Source organism: Tupaia chinensis, unplaced genomic scaffold (genome assembly GCF_000334495.1).
Source record: "Tupaia chinensis unplaced genomic scaffold, TupChi_1.0 Scaffold000014_1, whole genome shotgun sequence".
NCBI lineage: Eukaryota > Metazoa > Chordata > Mammalia > Scandentia > Tupaiidae > Tupaia > Tupaia belangeri.
In genome coordinates, this window is record NW_006159444.1 from 5,244,557 (window position 1) to 5,265,306 (window position 20,750).

Consider the following 20,750-nt stretch of genomic DNA (forward strand, 5'->3'; position numbering starts at 1 on the left):
ACTTGAGACACCCTCCCTGGCCTCCTTTATGCCCTTCCATGATTTCAACAGTTTCCAGTATCTGATGGCTCCCACGTCAGCCTTTCTAGCTAGAGTTTCACATTTCCACTATTTACACTATTTACTGAATATCACTTCAGTCCCATGAGCACTTCAAAGTTAGTATCAAGCCAGCAGTTGGCATGGTGGTTAAGGTGCTGGGTCCCACATGGCCAACTCCATAGTTCAAATCCTGGACCAGGCAGCTTGAAAAACATACCAACTTTTCTATTTCTCTTCTTTCTTGCTTTTTTTATTTTTTATTTTTATATATATATTTATATTTATATAAGCAAATATATAGAGAAAGAGAGAACAGAGAGACTTCAGACTTAAATTCCCATGACGATATGGGATTAGAGTTAGATATATCATTATTGTTATTATTATTATTATTGCCAGAAGGTATGGGTGCTCAGCCAGAGACAGAGGGTTAAGTAGGGAGTGGGGTGGGGAAAACATCCCCTAATGCAGCATGGTCACACTACAATCCCCGCTCCATTTCTCCATCCTGTTGGGATTTGGGGCATAAAAAGTGGAAATAGAGGCTATTTCCCACTTGTTAGAATGGCTACGATAGAGAGAGAATAACAGTGTGGGACAGGATGAGTGGAGATTGGAATCTGTGTGCATTGCTGGTGGGAAGGTAGAATGGTGCTGCCATGATGGAAGACAATATGGTAGTTACTCAAAACATTAATATTAGGGTAACCGTGTCACCCAGCAGTTCCACACAGGCTATGTACCTACAAGGTTGGAAACAGAGTCTCAAAGAGCTATTTGTTCACTCGTGTTCATAGCAGTGTTATTCACAATAGTCAAAAGGTGGATGGGCCAGCAGGTGACATACTGGTTAAGGTAGCTGGATCCCACAGGGCCGACTCTGCAGTCCAAATCTGGAAACCAGAAGCTTGAAAAACATGATGGGTGCTTGTGTGTGCTTGCCCAAAATCCTGAGAGGAGAATGAAGGAGAAGGAATTGCAGTGCGGCCATCCCCCAGGGGATGATTTCTCACTTTTTCTCTCTCTCTCTCTGTGAATCTCTCTGTCTCTCTCCAGTGAGTGTATCTGTCCTATGGCAAAAATCTAAAAAGTAAAAATAAATTAAAAAGAAAAAAATGGAAACAGTCTGAGTGTCCATTAACAAAGAATGGAGACACAAAAGGTGGTGTGTGCATACAATGGTTATTATTCATCCTTAAAAATGAAGAAAATTCTGACACACGTTACTGCATGGGTGAACCTTGAAGATATTATGCTATACAAAATAAACCAGTCACCAACGGACAAAAATGGCTTGACCCCACTTACCTGAGGAACCTAGAATAGTCAATGTTACAGAGACAGAAAGTAGCATGGTGCGTGTCAGAAGAAGTAACCTGTAAATTGACATTTTAATTGTAATGCATTCTTGTATTTCTGCTGCTACTTTTGTTCTCAAAAATATTTAGCCCTTTCAAGTCAATTAAAATCTTTATTTTATTTATTTATTTATTTATTTTGGTGAGGTTTTTTTGCTATAGGGCGTGTGCGCTCGCTAGACAGAGAAAGACAGAAAGCAAGAAATCACCCCCCAGGGGGGATGGCCACACCACAATCCCTTCTCCTCCATTCTCCTCTTGGGATCTTGGGCACGCACCTGGCGTGAGTTTTAAGCCACCGGGTCCGGGATGTGAACCGCGGTCCACTATGTGGGAGTCTAGCGACAGCCATTACGCTAACTGCTAGTCCCGAGTCAATTAAAATCTTGGGCTTCCTGGGGCGGGCAGATGGCACAGTGGTTAGGGGCGCTGAACTCCCACGTGGCTGACCGCAGCTCGAATTCTGGCCCTGGCAGCTTGCTTTCTCTCTCTGTCTCTCCCTCTCTCTGTCTGGTCAAATTAAAATTAAATAAATAAAGTTAAATAAGTTATTTTTTAAAACTTGGACTTGGTGGAAAGTTTCCTTTTTGTAGGTCTTGACTTATTCTAAAAAACCTCCACCTGATTCAAGACAATTAGTTAACTAATATGATCACTTATTTATGTTAAAGGGGGGAAGTATCTTACAGTGGAAAAGCCTGAGCGGATTCGACATGTAACCACCTGACGTGACCCTAAGACACACGTGATGACTGAAGAACAATTAGATAAACCTGTTCTACAAAACCAGTGACCCAGATGGCAGCATAATCAAAGACACAAAGTTTTAAATCTGGGACAGTGTTTCAGGTTTAAAGAGACATAAATAGGGGCCAGCACCTGGCATGGTGGTTGAGGTACTACTGGACTCCCACATGGCTGACTGCGGTTCAAGTCCGGGACCTGGCAGCTTGCTTTCTCACTTTCTCTCTCACTCTCTCTCTCTCTTTCTTCCTTTCTCTCTCTGGTGAGCATCTGTGCCCCATAGCAAAGTTTTAAAATAACAATAAATAAAGTAAAAAAAATTTTTTAATTGTTTGGGAAGTCTAAAAATATTTTCAAAAGAAACAATGAAATATAGTAGGTGATCTTGGAATGGAAAAAAATTACAAGAATTTGATGATTGGCAAAATTTTAGTGATATCGTACATTAAATAATATTGTCATGATGCTAAATATACTCAATTTGGTCCTTTATTTGTAGGAGATACACACCAAAGTATTAGGGATAAAGGGTCATAATGTCTATAGTTTACTTTTAGTGGGCTCGTCAAAGAAAAATGTAAGTAGCATAAAAATACCACCTACTTATAAGTCGAGTAACAGGAGATTCATAAAGGATACCACGTGGGGCAAAAAGGTAATAACGTCAAACATAAAAATATCAGGTGGCAGAAAACTATTGATCGTTTTATTTGTACACGGTGTCACTCATTTTTCACAAACGAGAACACGCCAGGAATCAGAGCTGGAGAATATTAGAATTCAGACAGCCTGAGGGAGGGCAGCTCGCGTTTGGACGTCTGCCGGCGATTTGTGAGGTCGGCAGAACTTCCCTGAGGACACCCCTTAGGTTCCAGCTCGCTGCACAGTCCCCCAGCCTCGGGCAACCGCTCCAGACACACGCCGTACCTGACCCGCCCGCGTGGCAACTCCAGAGGTGGCTACTTACCCCGGGCTGAGCCAGCCAGAGCACCGCATGCGTGTGTGTGCACACGAGCGTGTGCGTGCGTGCATGCGTGTGCAGGCGCTTGAGCATAGCTGATGCCTGCAGGTCCCCGGTGCCTAAGGTAACTCCTGGGAGTGAACGAGTAAAGGATGTTTCTGGAGTGGTTAGCAACGGAAAGGCCCGCGACCGCACTCAGCGTGGGCCTGAATCCTACACATCAGAGGTTGGAGAAATTGCCCAGTAGCCAGTGTAAGTTCAATGAAGGAATTATCCGCTGGGAGTGGGGCGGGGTAAAGAGCCAGGCACACCGTCTGAGGATTCAAGCGGTGTGAGGGGTCAGAGAAGCGACACGACGGAGGACTCGCGGGCTCTGCACGAACTCGGGACCTGCGCCGCGGGCCACCCCAGTCCACTGCCCTCTGGGGCATCTCTGATCCGCCCACGCATTCAGGAGGAGAGGGGTTCGAGAAAGAGGCGCCTGGGCCCCTCCTGGGGCTCGTCTACCCCTGCGGCCTCTCCGGCTGCGGAGAGGACCCCAGGAAGCAGGTGGGGCCACCCCTCGCGCGGCCAGCTGCTGGGACAGTACCTCCAGCGCCGGCGACGCGACACTCAACGCGGCGTCACTTGTCCGTTCCAGGTGCTTGGATCCCGAGGAACTTAGGCGGCTCATGCTGGCCAGAGCCCCCAGCACTCTCCGACCCGGAGCGGGTCTGAGCAAAGCCGCTGCGCCGGTAGCCAGCGGATGGAGGCGCCCCGCGCGTCTCCACGGGCAACCGGTAAACACCGCGGGGAGGCGCCGCGCCCCGCTGCACACCAGCAAGGTGGCCCAGCCGCGGGCGGCCTTGGAGACCCGCCCCGGAGCGCCAGGCAGACTCGAGTCTCCGAGGATGATTCCAGGCAAGGGTCTGCAGCTGAGCCGCCAACGACTGCCAGAGCGACTTGGTTGGAGATGGCGCGCAACGCCAGGTCTTGCCCTTATGTCAAGGACAGCGAGTGTCAGTGTTAACAGTGCTAGCGAGTGTGAGGTGTAGAAGAGTCCGCAAGGTGAACAGAGCATTTACTGAACACCCACTGTGTGCCAATGCACGTGCATCTCCAGGGAGGTCTTCCTAGGCGCGCAGACGCTGCGGATGCACAAGCTCTAGTCTTTCGCTTTAATACTTTGCATCCCTGTCTTGAAGTTCTTAATAACTTTTGAACAAAGATTCATGCATTTCATTTTGTACTGGGCTTTGCCAATTATGTAGCTTATCCTGGCGAGCGTCTTTTTTGTTTAACTTTATGAATCATGCAACTAGGAGATACAGGTTGAGGTTAATACTCCTGTTAGTAGAGCCCTAGCTTCTCATGAGGAGTAATCCCCCATGCTCTTCCACCAGGTGTTCTACGGGCTTCCCAAGCATTAGCTCATTAAACAAAACAACGTTATGAAGAGAATGCTAGGATAATCCTTCCTGTTGCTTGTTTGCTGTAGGGTGCCTGTGCTCACTGGACAGAGACAGAGCAAGAGAGAGGGAAAGTGAGAAATGAGAGGGGGCCCACACCACAATCCCTTCTCCATTCTTTTGGGCACACACACACATGCACCCAGCATCTTTTTCAAGCTGCTGGGTCTGGGATTCCATCTGCCAGTTGGCTGTGTGGACTCCAGCTCCCTTAACCTCCACTCCAGCTGTTGGCCCAGGATAATCTGATTTTTAAATAAATTTTCAATTTTATTTTATGTATTATTATTTTCAATTTGACTAGAGAGAGACAGGGAAAGTGAGAAGCAAGCCACCAGGTCCGGGACTCAAACAGTGGTCAGCCATGTGGGAGTCCAGCACCTTAACCACCATGCCACCTGCCAGCCCCAGGATAATTCATTTTAAGGAAACAATCACGGGGAAATTTAAAAATTGCCCAAGAGAATACAGGTGGTAAGTGGTAAAGTGAACCTCAGACCCCAGACCACAAAACTCAAGCCCAGAAAAAGTGAGTAACCTGCCTGAAGTCCTACCCTTTGTAACAGAAGCTGAAAATGGAATCCACACTCACTGCTCTCGATAGACCCTTGCGCTGTTCAAAATTTAAATGAAAGCAGAGCTATGGCAGCTTCTCTTAGATTCTATCCAACCCACATCTACTACTGTCTCTGAGGATCTCTTGGTCTTCACAATGACTTTTGATTTTGCACTAACATTGACACACCCAATCCAAACATATAAGGGGGAAAAAAAACCCAGCCCTACAGCCTATTGGTTAAAGTAACTGGATCCTACATAGCCCACCACGTGGTTCAAATCCCAGCCCCCTGGCTTGAAAAACATGCCAAGCACAAGTGAATAGTACCCAAAATCCCAACAGGGTGGAGAAATGGAGAAGGGGTCTTGGTGTGATCACATCCCATTGGGGGTGCTTTCTTCCTCTCTCTCTTCTCTGGCACACTCCAGCCCAGATGTCTCAAGAACTCCATGCATGAGCAGAACCCTCTGGTCTATACTACTCAATACAGACTTCCAGTTTTTTTGTTTTTGTTTTTGTTTTTGTTTTTGTTTTCCAGTGACAACAGACAGGAAGCAACCAGTGGAACTACCTTGTAAACCTTGACCTTGCATATAACTGCTTCTTTCTCTCTCCTTCTTTCTTTTGCCAGAGGGTGCATGTGCTTGCTAGAGAGGAGAGAGACAGAGACAGTGAGAGGGAAAATGAAAAATCACCCATTAGGATGGGTGGACACCCCACAATCCCTTTTCTTCCATTCTCCTGAGAGTTTGAGCACGCAAGTGCACATGCCCTGTAATTTCCAAGCCGCCAGGTCCAAGGTTCAAGCCACAGTCAGCAGTCCTTAACTGCTTCTTTGTAGAAGAGGGATGCTCCTAATTAGACGCCAGGCGGGAAATGGGCGTGTTGTGTAGGAGCTCCAGCAGCTCAGGCTTTGGAAGAGCAACACTGCAGTCCCAGGAACAAAATAGGGCAGCAGTCGGTGGGTTATGATGGGGGAGGCTGCAGAAGAGGCGAGGAGGCAGAGGAAGGGGCTGTAACAGGCCAGAGAGAGCTGGGACTAGAGGAAATGGGAGCGGTGAGGGGGAGACGGGAAGATTTGGAGGTGGGATTATCCAGAATTGCAGTTTGGCAGCCAGGCTGGAAGCCTGGGGAAGCCTGGCCGGCCTGCAAGGAGACAAAGCAGAGAGGAGGAGAAGAGAGTTCAGCTGGGGACAAGTTTAGCCCCGGGAGGAAACGGGCAGATATTCTGTTTGTCTATGGAGCAACCGCAGTGTGGAATGGGAAGAGCACTTCCAGCTTAAACCAGAACATCCAGCTCTTTCTGCTATAATGTTAACTGATACTGATAAGCCTGGCCCGCTGCCATACAGCTGAGTCAGTATGATCAAATACTCCTTCAGTAGCTCTGGGAGCCATGAAGAGCGCTATCTATTTTGCCACAAGGGCTTCTATTTCAGAGTTTTCTTGCGGCTCACGAAGTTATTACTCTGGCTTCCTCCTTTTGTTTATTTGCTTTGTTTTCAAAATGTACATGTTTTTCATAGGAAAATCTGTAATACGGGAACAACTCTTAGAGCTTTTTGACATGTATAAAAGCTTGTTGTTGAAACCACAGTTAGGACATTTTTGTTGCCTAAAGACTGTTTACATGAATGTATTTGATTTTTATATCATCCTAAACAACTTGCTGTGGTCTGAATGTTTGTGCTCCCACCTCATTCACCATCTCCCAACTTCCCATACCCCTGTGACAGTATTAACAGGCGGGACTTTTGGAAAGTGATTAGCTCATGAGGGCTCCACCCTCACAAATGAGATGTGTGCCCTATAAAAGTGACTCAAGCTAGGGGACCAGCAGTTAGCGTAATGGCTATGTTGCTGGACTCCCATGTAGTTGACTGCGGTTTGAGTCCCGGACCCAGTGGCTTAAACTCACACTGGCCCCATGTGTGTGCGTGCCCAAGATCCCGAGAGGAGAATGGAGGAAAAGGGATTGCTGCGTGGCCATCCCCCCTGGGGGGTGATTTCTCGCTTTCGGTCTCTCTGTCTCTCTCTATCTTCCTGGCTCACCCTATAGCAAAAATCTCTCCAAAAAAAAAAAAAAAAAGTGACTCAAGCTAGTCCCCATGTTCTTTCTACCATATGAGAGTGCCAAAAAGGCACTGCACCATCCACCCACAAGGAACATGCCCTCACCAGACACCCAATCTGCTGGCAGCTGGATCGTGGACTTCCCAACCTCTAGGACCATGAGAAATGAATTTTAGTTGTTTATAAATTACCCAGTCTAAGAAATTTTATGTCAGTCCAGATGAACTAAGACCTCACTGAGTGAAATGTTACCAAAGGCTTCAAACAATTGCCTAAGTCATTTAATGGACGATTATTTGATGAAATATATTGGGTTGTCAGAAAAGTCAGGATGAATTTTGACATGGAAAAAATATATCATGACTTTCCTGGCAACCAAACAGATGACTGACATCTTCCCCTGCTATCGTTAAGTGTCAGCATTTGAAGGGCTTTCAAGTCACTCTTGTCTTTTCCCAAGCTGGTTTTGGTTTTTCGCTCATCCCTATTTGATCTCCCTAATAAATGAACCCTTCTTTGGCAATGATTTTAGTTTGATCAGTTCATCCTAAAATAGATTCCCTTCTGTGTCCTGTCATGACATATAGCCAGTTGTTTATAAAACAATTTATCAATGTGGCTTCCAAACGTCTTCATAAATTTTTATTTCATTTATTTTTAGGATCAATTTTCTTCCTTTTTTTCCATACGTATGAAGAGTCTTCTAAGACTTCATTTAAAAAAAAAAATTTAAAAAGCATAGGAAGTGAGAGGGGGGGATGACCACACTGCAATCCCTTTTCCATTCTCCTCTCGGGCTTTTGAGCATGCATGCACATGCACCCAGTGTGAGTTTTAAGTCACCGGGTCCAGGACTCAAACCACAGTGGACTACGTGGGAATCCAGCGACATAATCATTATGCATCTGCTGGCCCCTCAATAATCCCTTTTCTAAATCCAAATACGATCAGACTATTTCCTTGTTCTGAAACTTTCAAGAAAGCCCCACTGTTTATAGGAAAAGAAGGTGTTTTAACTTTGGGTACCTAGTGTATGTCTACTTTTTGATTTGCACAGATTATTAATTTTACTCTTCATATCAACTCCTCTGAGGCATGGACAACTATCCTTTTATTCCTGATGGGTAAACTGAGGTCACAGAGGGAGATGGGTCATGTTCACACCCCATAAATGGCAGGTGTTTCAAGTGAAGTCTCTAGGCTCCGCATTCTCTCCACCTTTGCTCGGCGTTACTAATGCTCATTCTCAAACTGCACTCATCTACCCCGTCTGCGCAGGCTGCCACGTGCAATCAGCCAGGCTGCGCACTGCACAGGGGCAACACACGTCACGGATGCTCTTCACAGAACAGGCATTTTCAGTATTCCGAAATTTTAAAATACTCTTTACAACTTTGCTAATTTTAAAGGTGAGAGACTTACTTTTTTAAAAATAATAATTATTTAATTTTATTTATCCATTCATTCATTTATTTTAATTTGACTAGAGAGAGACAGAGAGAGAGAGAAAGTGAGAAAGCAAGCCAGGTCCAGGACTTAAACCATGGTCTGCCTTGTGTGAGTCCAGCACTTCAATCACTATACCACTTGCCGGCCCTGAAGGTGAGAGACTTGTACGTTGACTATAGCTTTTTTTTGTTTGATGAAAGTAAAGTGTCTTATTCTAAAACATTAACTGTATATGAACTACTTTGATTAATAAAAGAGGAATAATTTTGAAAGCTGAATAATATGTCTCCCTCTCTCTAGATCCCTCTCTCTCTCTTTCTCTCTCTCATTAAATAATAATAAAGCTGTGGCTTGCTTCATAGAGAAAGTACATGTTAGAGACACTTTGTTCAGGGGACCAGTGGGTGGCATGGTGATTAATGGCACTAGACTCCCATATGGCCAACCGTGGTTCAAGTACTGGACCTGGAGACTTGCTTTCTCATCTTCCTTTATCTCTTTATCTCTCTGTCCCTCTCTCTTCAAATTTTAAAAAATAAATAAATGAAGTTGAATAGAGATGCTTTGTTCAGGCCTGAGTTATTGCTGTTGGCCACAAGTTCAGTGTCAATGAATCAACAATATGTTATTAAATAATGTGTCTTTAAACAAAAACACATAAAATAAGGTTATGTGTCAATCAGTTGATTAAAATGTTGTAACCTGGGGCCTGCAGGTGGCATGGTGCTTAGGGCTGCTAGACTCCCGCATGGCTAACCATGGTTTAAGTTCTGGACCTGGGGACTTGCTTTCTCACATTCCCTCTCTCTTTGTCTCTCTCTGGTCAAATTAAAAAATAATAATAAAAATAATGAGTAAAATTAAATATTTCTTTTTTTAAAAAACATGTTGCGAGCAGAGTCTCATGGGATCCTAACCCTGTATTTCTTCTTGAGCAAAGGTTCATTATTTACTAATTCAGTAGTCACAGAAACCTTATAGAACATAACTACTATGAATAATAAGACTTACTATTCTGCTGGAATTAGTCATTGGTTAAAGAACATTACATTATGCTGTGCACTTTTATTCTATGTATACACACACAGGTATAAATACATGTGCACACATATATATGTATAAATCTGGGATGAAAATTGAAGGTGCACAACATAATGTAATATTCTTTGTTGAAGATGATTAATATGGTAATAGTCTTGAAATGATTATCACACACTACATGCTAGCTTTGAAAAACCATTCTAGGACCAGCCGGTGCCATGGTAATTAGCACAGCTGGATCCCACATGGTTGAATACACAGTTCGAGTCCTGGATCTGAAGGTTTGAAAAGCACACTGGGGTATGTGTGTGTGCCTAAAGCCCTAAGGGGAGAATGGAGGAGAAGAGATTATGGCATGACCATCCCATTTGGGGATGCCTTTTCACTTTCTCTCTCTCTCTCTGTCTCTCATTAGCAAGCAAACACACCCTATAGCAAAAATAAGAATGTTCAACAATTAAATGTGAATAAGAAATTATAAAATAAAACATTTTAAAAATTAAGCAAATTCCAAGGGAAAAAAAGAAAAAGAAAAAACACCTTCAAACAACTTTTTGTGGATACAAAAGTGAAGAATAGGAACCAGCAGGTGGCGTAATGGTTATGTTACTGGACTCCAACTGCAGTTCAAGTCCTAGACCCAGTGGCTTAAAATCATGCTGGGTATATGCGTGTGTGTACCCAAAATCCTGAGAGGAGAAGGGATTGCAACCTGACCCTACCTCCTGGGGGTGGGGGGGTGTGATTTCTCTCTTTCTGTCTCTCTGTCTCTCTCTGTCTCTCCAGCAAGTGCAAGTGCCCTATAGCAAAAATCTCTAAAACAAATAAAAAACATTTCTGGCATTTATCATGAATTTCAAAATGCAAGCCAAATGTTACTTTTAAAAAAATGAAAATTTTTGGCCAAGCCACAGTGAACTGTGCTGCTTGGCAGGCTGAGGCCACAAGGGAGTCCCAGTTTCAATTTCTGGCTCACCCTACAAAGCGGGGTGCATAACTGCAGCCCCACCCACTCTGGAGGCTAAGGCACACAGATCACAACACAAGACTCCGTCTAAAACACCACGCACATACATACACACATACCACGAAATAGTCGTCGTAACTTAACTCCGGGCAGCTGGAGACCCTTTGTTTGTCCTTCCTCCAGAACAGGAGGACTCACATAGATTATATCATCAGCTGGGTTTAGTCTATTCAGAGAGATTTTTGCTATAGGGTGCACGCGCTCACTGAAGAGACAGAGACAGAGACAGAGACAAAAAGTGAACCCCTCCCCCGGGGTGGGGGGAGCCACACTGCAATCCCTTCTCCTCCACTCTCCTCTTGGGATTTTGGGCACCCACGCACACACACGTGTCTGGCATGAGTTTCAAGTCAGCAGGCCCAGGACTTAAACCACAGTCGACTACGTGGGTGTCCAGCAATGTAACCATTGCGTCATTGCTGGTCCCAGTGTAATCTATTTTAAAAAGCATTACCAACATTTGGTTAGAGATTACTGACTAGGACAATTAAAAACAAACACTTGAAGCCTTTTCAGTGCAAAATGTTTTTCTTTCTCTTTTCAGGGATGTGATTTGAAAAGCACAGAGTTTTCCTGCACTCAGACTGCCGGTAGTTTGGACCGATGGGAGGCTGTGGTAAAAGGACAGGGCAGCAGGGGAGGATGGTCAGAATATTTAGACCACCAACTATCTTTGTTATGGTTTGGGTAACAGCTTGTTCCCAAAAGGTCCGTATTTTTAATTTGTTATTAGTGGATGGTGATTGGATGTCTCCTAAAAGTTCATTTGTTGGCACTTGATTTCATTGTAAACATATTAAGTGAAAACATAATCCCTTCATGGTGTCCCAGGGCGGGGCTTTTGGGTGAGATAATGTAATTAGGTGTGATGTCAGTAAGTTCTGCCTTGCACCATTTTGTGATGCCTTTGGACATTCTAGCCACCAGACCCGTGAGTCAAGTAAACCTCTATTTTTGTAAATTACCCAGTTTTAGGTATTTCTGTTTAGCAGCACAATAACAGATGAAGGTACCTGTTATATATTATATTGTTTTATAACAAGAGAAAGTACTTTATAAGCTTCATTGCTTCATTTTTCTTCAAAGATTTTATAATCTCTTGATGCTTTCAAGGGTATCATATGCAATGAGTTTTGACTTCATCTTTTTATTGATAGCAATATTATTTTTAAATCATACCAAATTAATTCAGAATAACTACATTTAAAAATATAATAGTAACTGACTAAAATTTTTGTAACACTGAGAATAGAATTCTTGGGGCCAGCAGATAGCACAATGGTCATATCACTGGACTCCCACATGGTTAAGTCTCAGACCCAAAGGCTTGAGAACTCATGCCAGGTACATGTGCATGCATGCCCAAAATCCTGAGAGGGGAATAGAGAAGGGACTGTGGCATGGCCATCTGCCCTGGGGAGAAGGGTGATTTCTCTATTTCTATCTCTGTCTCTCTCTGTCTCTTTGGTGAGCACAAGCCTCCTATAGCAAAAATCTCTCTCAAAAAATTCTTTTGAGGGTTGAATAACATTTTACTTAACTAAGGCTCAAGATTAATGTTTACTGTCATCAAAATTTATTGCAAATGCTCGTCTCTTAATGCTTACGTGTAATGAAAATTGACACATTTTATCTTTGAAAATGTCATGGCATGTGTATAGGTACTGTCAAATACTGATTTCCCCCAACAAGCATGTGATTGTAATTGAACATATTAACCACTTGGAAAGCATTTGTAAACTATGTCGATATTTATCTTGATATGTACCTCTCAGCATGTTCTTAATTATAAATTAATCAATTCCAGTTGAAGCTTATATGGAAACTTCTCAGTTGTACAGTAAAATGTATTTTGATTACAAAAATTCCTTTGCACTTGCATTGAGGATGAATATTTGTGTGGGTATAAAGATTTCACATCTTATTTTAAATTTTGACAGTGTAGGAAGTGTAAAGCAATATAATGGTACTTGTACTTCCAACAGTAGCAATTGTCAAAATGACTAACATGGTAGTTTTGTGTATACCGGTGTTTTATCTTGTAATTTTAACTTACATGGATTAATAAATATTACCAAGTTTATTGAATAAGCTCATTTCTAAAGCCATTCGGTACTTAATAATAGTCATTGTGGGCTGTTTTTACCTCATTCAGAAAAGTTTTATGTCAGCCTTGAGCTTAAAAAAATCAAAATAAAACGTTATAGCTATTGGTCCATACATTGCTATGCAAGAGGGTGAGTCGGGATATTCAACTTCTAGCAAATATTCATAGAAGGGGCAATGACTAAGTCCATGAAAGCCAATAAAGTTCAACATCAACACCACTGTCTTAGTAACACCTGACAAATACAAATGTTTGTGATGCACTTAGTCATAGATAACATAGTAAATAATCATAGACTTTTCTTTTCACAAGCTTTATACATTTACCCAACTAACCCCCTTTCTGCTCAACAAATTTTGATCATCCTCAGGTATAACACATCTTATCAGGTTCCACTTCGGGTTGTACTGAATCATTTCTTAATTTCTTTCTTTGAACATATTCACACCTGTAGTGGTTGCACACAGACTTTTTCAGTCACTTCAGCCTCGGCACTGACTTCGCAAATGCATTAGTGAGCAGTACTGTTAACATCTGTCACTTTTATTGCAGCCTCATTTTTTTTTTAATTTTTGTGAAGCAATTCTGCTGTAATGAGATATATCATTTTAAATTTTCTAAAATTTTCTGTGACTTTCCTGACTTGGGAATTGTGTGATGAGTTCTCTGTCTAGTAATGTTGATGTATGTTGTATTCTTTTGCACAACTATACTATCATCGCCTAATAAAAGTAACATTTTGCCATCTAATTCTAGAAAAAAAAAACTATTCTTCACTATGTCTTAGAAAAATGCCATTAAAAATCTATTTTTCTCCTTTTTCTTTGTTTGAATGGGTAAGCCCCTGGTAGTAAAATAAAATGTCACAGTATGACAATACGCTGCAGGATTATAGTTGCAGCCCTATGAGTCATAGTTCATGGATCAGCAAGGCAAAATGATAAGAGCTCCCCATGCAGTCTCCTGCAGTGTGAAGGCAGCCCTCAGAACATAATCCAGTGTAGTTGTGTTTCTATAAAACTTAACTTCTGGAGTCTGAAATGTGAACTTCATATCATTTCAAGTGTCACCAAGTGCTCTCTCTATTGTTTAGCCAATTAAAAATGTAAAACTCATCCTTAGCTCATGAACCATATAAAAACAGGTGGAAGATTGATTTGTCCAACAGACCATAGTTTGACAACCCTTGGTCTAGGAAAACGCTTAGGATATTAGCATTTTTCAATCAACTTAACATAAGTTACTTAGTAAATCAATGCCTAGGTAGTATTTGGATACAACAAAAATCATACAGAGAACAGAGAAATAACTAAAGTTTGGAAAATACTCTATAGGCAAGTGCAAAGGAATTACTTGGCAGTGTTGAGTGAGTCTTTGGGGTTTATGGTCATGATTTTAAAGTGAAACCAGTCAGCTCAATTGTATGATTTTTCTTCCATATGTTTCAATTGTTTGAGGAAAAATGGAACGTAGTTACCTTCAACCAAGGTCAAGGTTAGGCCAGGCAAGTAAGATAGAGAAGGGAACAAGGTAATTGATTGTATTTGCAAGGGAGTCTATAGTGATTGATCATGGAATTTAAGCTGATAGTAAAGAAAATGAAGATAGGGAGAAAATGAAGGACTAGGGGTGTTTGAAAAGTAAAGGGATAAGATCAATGAATGAGAAGTCTTGATGAGGTCAAAACATTTTTGCAATGAAGCTATTCTGGTAAGTGAATTGAAAGGACCTTAGGTGTTGGTCAGAGGGGGATACTGAAAACCAGAGAGAGTACAGTTGCTGGACTAGGCTGTAACCATGGGAACAGGTAGCTCAGCTGAAATATAGGGGGGAAAAACACATTGATTCTGAGGCAGGTAATCAAAGGACTAAATGGCCAAGCTGTTGGATGGGTCACACTGTTGTATGTTGATGTCACCAAGGATGATGACAGAGAAAGATAGTCCGAAGCAAAACTCATCAATAGACGCATTACTGAAAAATTAGAAAAGATCCATGGAGTCGGCAAATTTTTCCCAGACAATAGTCAGCACCTCTTCTAGGTGGCTGGAAATAACTGCCCAGTGAAAATGTAGAGGAAAGTACTTACCCTGTTTTAACCAAGCTGGCCTTTCATAGATTAATCCTGAATTTTATATTTGTAGGTAAATGGGATTTTATATTTTTGTATCTGGAAAAAAAAATCATAAGGTATAAGAGAGATCATGTCCTTTTCTTAAAAATGGATTTCTTTCATGAAAAGCAGAGAGGCACCCTCAATAGGGTCCCATGCCATAATCCCCAGGCCCCAGTCTTCCCAGCCAGGCAGGACCAGGGAGGCACGGCCAATGAGTATAGGTAAACCAGAGACCAGATCCTAAGATCTCCTGAACGAATGCAGCATTACCTGAGCAGAAGGTTTTCACTATGCCACTGAGCCAGCCTGAGTGTGTCTGTGGGAGGGGGAGGAATCTATATCTATATCTATATCTATAGCTTTCTCCTTGGATTTATCCCAATAAAAGCATTTAAGCAAGCAAACCCTGGAGCCAGACTGGGCTCAAATGCTGGTTTTTCCATTTACCAACTTCGAGATGATGAGCAAGTTCCTCAACCATCTTAGGCCTGTTCCCTCATATGTAATAAACAGGTCATCATAGTACTTAACCCACGGTATTATCATAAGGATTGCATTAATAAAGGTATGTGAGGCACCTAGTACACAGAACCTGGGACAAAGTACAAAATAAGTGGTAACTATCAGGATTATTATTTTAAAATACAGAGTAGAGAATTCCCCCATAAGACACTACAAAAAAAAAAAAAGAAGATTAAAAAGCATAGTGTTTATTCTTACTCTAAATCATTACAACCTTTAAAAGCTCATAGGCTTTATTTTTTTTTAACTACTCAGTATATAAGAACAATTTTTTAAGATTTCCCCACAGGGTGCATTGTGCTGGAGGGAGATAGAGAGAGAGACAGCGAGAAAGCACCCCCAATGGGGAGTGGTCACACCACAACCCCTTCTTCATTTCCCCTTCTTCCATCCTCCTATGGGGATTTTTGGCATGCGTACATACGTGCCCCGCATGTTTCTCAAGCCACCAAGTCTAGTACCCAAACCGTGCGGTCAACTATGTGGGATCCAGTCACCCAACCACCACACCACAGGCTGGCCCAAGAACAAATGTTAAAAGCATTTCCGTTACTTCTGGAAAATGAGAATTTAGAAAATAAGAATGTAGAAAGGGGTTGAAAACAGCAAAGAGGCACTTCACCTCCAAGAACTCAGAACTCAGTTGGCCTTCTATGACTAAACCAAAGCAGAGAGTTATAAAACATCCAGTGAAGACACACCATCCCACAAGCCCCAACAGTACATTAGCTTAGTGAAATATGTTAACATATAAAAAAAGAATATGAGAATTACAAGAGAAGTTATTCCAGAATGGAAGCTGGAGGTGGAAGGAGGAAGAAGCAGAGACACTGGACCTCATGCTAAAGTCTTGTCTATTGAGTAGTTTCCCTTTTTTTTTTCACCAAAATTAACAGGTTTTCAGGCTTTTAAAGATCCAGATTGTGCTCTCAAAGCCTGCAAGCCTGTGGCCACAAAGCACTCACCAGGGAACTTGTCATCCTCTCTGGGGACCCTTGTCCAGGCCTAGGGCATGCCCAGGAGTGGTCAAGGGAACAGGAGGTCAAGGTCACACGCATGGCCACCTATATGAGGTGACATCAGGGCTATTCTCAGACAACAATGGAAAAATAAATACGGTACCTAGGAGTCTGCCTGTACCAGTTGGGAGTTCTTGAAGGACCAATGTTAAAAATTCCTCATAAAAAGATGATAGTTGGCCAAATGTTATGTTAAAATCAACTTTTCAAAGCAAGTATGGTTTCTACATTAAGTAAAAAAGCTCATCTTCTTGGGGAGCTTTAAAACGCCCTTACTATTTTAGAGTAGCTACAGCTTTGGCTGCGGGGAAGGCAGAGTGTGGGATTTTCCTGACCCCATTCAGACATGTTTGGGATTTCTTTGGAAATCATGCCAACTTCCTTTCAAAAAACTGGAAATAATTCTTGTTCGTGAAGTTTGTTTCTCGTATATTCTTACTGCTCTGGCTTCTTCTCTATGTTGAGTTTAACATCCTGCTGAGATTTTCTCAAAAGCATTCAAGAACATTTCAGTGATTTTCTTTTTTTGATTCAGACCAGGCTAGATTTTATTATCAACTGAAGGTCAGCCAATTTTAGGCATAGATACCCCTCTCGGAAACATCATTAGAATAAACTAGTCTGTGTTTTGGAAAGAGATTTTATCTTCTGCTGATTCACAGATTTGACCTCAATAAAACTACCTACCCTACGTATAAGTTTGCTTACTAGTCATAAATTGACCTGGTCTATAAAACTTCTTACGAAAGAGAAAAAGAAGGAAGCAAGATACAAAACGTTGGGCAATCAATTCATCTTTTTTTCTTTTTTTTAAGTTTCTTTTTCTGCAGTCTGCTTTGAGTATCTCCCAAAGGATCTTAATGATGGAATCCATCAACCAGCCTTCAACCATTCACATCAGACACACGCCTGGAGTACTCAGGGAAGTCTCCGGGCCTGAACCAGGAACCTTCCCACACGTGATCACCTTACATCGCATCCTTTTTTCACTGCTGTGTCACCCATGAGTCCCTGTCAGGCAGCTATGCCAGTGAGAAAGAAGGAAAACTGACCTCTGCAAAGGTCTCGACAGTGTCGACATGAATTCCTACCTGAAGAGCTAGGTGCTAGGCCAGCAGGTAGTGTGGAGGTTAAGGCAGCCAGACCCCACCCGGCCAACCGTGCAGCTGAAGTCCCGAACTCTGAGGCTTGAAAATCATGCCGTGTGTGTGCATGTGTGCCCAAAAAGCCCAAAATGAGATGTGGATATCTCTCCTGGGGGGTGTTTCTCACTTTCTCTCTCTCTCTGTCTCTCTGTTTCTCTCTAGCAAGTACATGCACCCTATAGCAAACAAACAAAAAGAGCTTTGTGCTAAGCCAGACTCTTCAATCTAATAAAATATTATATCCATTCCATGAATAATGTTTGTATATAGTGTCAACAGTCTATGCTGTATGATGTGGAATATTTCAGATGGACTCTTTGAACTGAAAAGAAGTTCTTTCTTTTTTTCTTTTTTTGGAGAGGTTTTTGCTATAGGGCGTGTGTGCTCGCCAGACAGACAGACAGAGAGATAGAAAGTGAGAAATCACCCCCTCAGGAGGATGGCCACACTGCAATCCCTTCTCCTCCATTCTCCTCTTGGGATCTTGGGCATGCACACACTCACGCCTGGCATGAGTTTAAGCCACTGGGTCCAGGACTCGAACCACAGTCGACTATGTGGGAGTCCAGTGACATAGCCATTATGCTAACTGCTGATCCCAAACTGAAAAGAAGTTCTATACTTTGGTTCCTTCTTACTAGCATATTTAATTGTTATTTTGTCTTATAAACACTGTTTAAAATTTTCAACATGGCTAAACTTGCAAAAGCGCTTAGTCATGTGTAATAGGTACCATGACCTGCCCAATGAGATGATAGGGGTCATTAAACTTATGGATGGAAATTAGCCAGTATTTTAATGGGTTAGGTAGATTAGCAGAAGGTGGGGGGGGGGGATGACATAAACGAAGTAAGTAGAAGATAGCAGAATTTTCTACAAAGGACAAGAACCGGGTTTTGTGCAAGAGGAGTATAAGCTGTGGCATGTGGCAGAAAACACAACCAGAGCCTGAAAGTGTAGACAGAGCAAAAAAGTGAAAAGCGAGTATCCCGCCTATGTGAAAGGACACTCAGTAACAAAATGGCAGATCACCTTGTTAGTTGGTAAACCAGCTAAAAATGACATCTTAGTGACAACCGGAATCAGAATCCTGGCCTCAGCTGATAAGGTTATGGCTACAGATGAAGCTTTGAACTGGAACCCATCTCAATAATGGAAGGTGGCTGGCTGATGGGTCTTCTCAAACACCTCGATTGCTAGGTTTCGGCAGTCACATCATTTTCCACTTAAGAACTGATTTTTAAAAAATCAAATTAAAGCAGAGGTAGCATGGTGGTTAAGGCACCGGATCCCACATGGCTGACTCAGCAGTTCAAGTTCAGGACCTAGCAGCTTGAAATACACACCTGATGCATGTGTGTGCGCCCAAAATCCTGAGAGGAGAAGGGAAGAGGAGGGATTGTGATGTGGCCATCCCCCCGGGGATGACATTTTTCTTTCTTTCCTTTTTTTTTTTTTTTTTTCTCTCTCTCTCTGGCAAGGGTAGGCACCTCATGGCAAATCTAAAAATTAAAAAAAAAAAAAAAAGTGAAAGCAGAATCGTGTAAAATTGTGACTCATTGACTTTTAAATGATTTATCAGTCATGCTATCAAAGTCGAGGCAGGAATTGGAATAATTTATATGAACAGAATTTTGGATTTTACTAAGAAAGCAAAACATAGTTCCATCATCCCTTTGGTTGGAAGAGGGAGCCAGTTCATCCTCAGGAAATCCTTTGTCTCTTCACAGAAGCAATTTCCCTTTGAAATAACGACCCACTGGCTTCCAGCTGCGTGGTGGCCCGACACATGAGAAAGTGTCCTTTCCACTCTTGGATTTGTGGATGTTCAGCCCTCTACCTTAAAGTTCTTAGAGCTTTTCCTTCTCCGTGCGGTGTTCAGTGTGTTGTAGAAACCACGAATGCCTATGTGCCAAACTACACTAAATCTATGCAGAAAAGGCATCCTCCCTCACTGGTCTTCATTGTAAAACGTTAAGTGGTACAGGTTGAAATACTTTATCCCGACTGGCTTGGGCACCTACTCCATATGGAATAATGTGTGGACAGGCCCCAAAATACAGGCTGCAGCTGCCCCAAGAAATGTATGACCAGTGGGAATTGATGTTAGAAGTGTCTTCTCTATCAACTGATTTTTCCCTCTGTTTTCTAAAACTTCTGAAAATGGGGTGAAGTAATATTAAGTAAGCTGAACGGGAAAATATGGCACATTAAAGAGAAGCAGGAAGGAGAACAATCGGAAGGATGGTCTCTGAGCTCCACAAGCCAGTGTTTCTGCGGAGGAAAAAAGTCAGGTTTTACAGAATGTCCAGGTGGACACTAGGGGGCGCCAGAATGCTATTATCTTTGGCAGGATTCGGATTTCCCAAGGGGAATTTGGGTTTGAAACTGAATGCAACAGTTCAAGGTGACCAGAAATAACTTCTTTTCCAGTAAAATTATGTGAATACGACTTATGAGGTCCAAAGTTCATGAGAGACTGCTGCTATATCTTCAGTGTGTTCCCTCCAAAATCCTGGTGTTGAAATTGAAAGGCTTAAATAGGATGGGATTAAGACTTGGGTTCTTGGGCCAGCAAGTGGTATGGTAGTTAAGGCAATGGATCCCACATGGTCCATTCCATGAGTTCTAATCCCAGACCCAGTGGCCTGAGAAACATGTCAGGTGTCAGAGTGTTCTTGCCTGAAATCCCAAGAGGAAAATGAAGTAGAAGAGTTTGTGGTGTGGCCATCCCCCCCGTTCTCACGTTCCCTCTCGGTCTCTCTCTCTGGCGAGCACACACACTCTATAGCAAAAAAATCTAAATTAAAAAAAAAAAAAAAAAGACATGGGCCCTTTCCAAGTTTCCTCCTTAGAGAATGGGATTACCACCCTTATAAACTAGGCCTCACAAAGAATTTGGCTTGTTGGTCCTTCCACCACCCACTACGTGGGGACAGAGTTCCTCTATGAGGGGCAGCAGGGTGCCATCATCTGGAAAGCTGGGACCTTCACACTACTAGTACTTTGATCCTCAATTCCCAGCCTCCAGAACTTGGAGAATAAATGTTTTGTCTTCTTAGTTTGCCAGAGAAAATAAAAAAGTGCCCTCCCACCCCCCATGAGTGTTCACACAGCAATCCCTTCTCCACTTCTCCCT

At 42.5% G+C, this 20,750-nt stretch overlaps 1 protein-coding gene across 1 annotated transcript in view; it reads right to left on the minus strand.

The window, feature by feature from the left end:
• Nucleotides 1–3,844, minus strand: part of CCDC170 (coiled-coil domain containing 170) — a 121,089-nt gene extending 117,245 nt beyond the window's left edge. Inside the window, exon 1 of the mRNA XM_006140007.3 lies at nt 3,695–3,844. Within this exon, the coding sequence (XP_006140069.1) occupies nt 3,695–3,778 (84 nt within the window). The 5' untranslated portion in view covers nt 3,779–3,844. The remainder of the gene's footprint in view (nt 1–3,694) is intronic.
• Between the last annotated feature and the right edge of the window lie 16,906 nt (nt 3,845–20,750).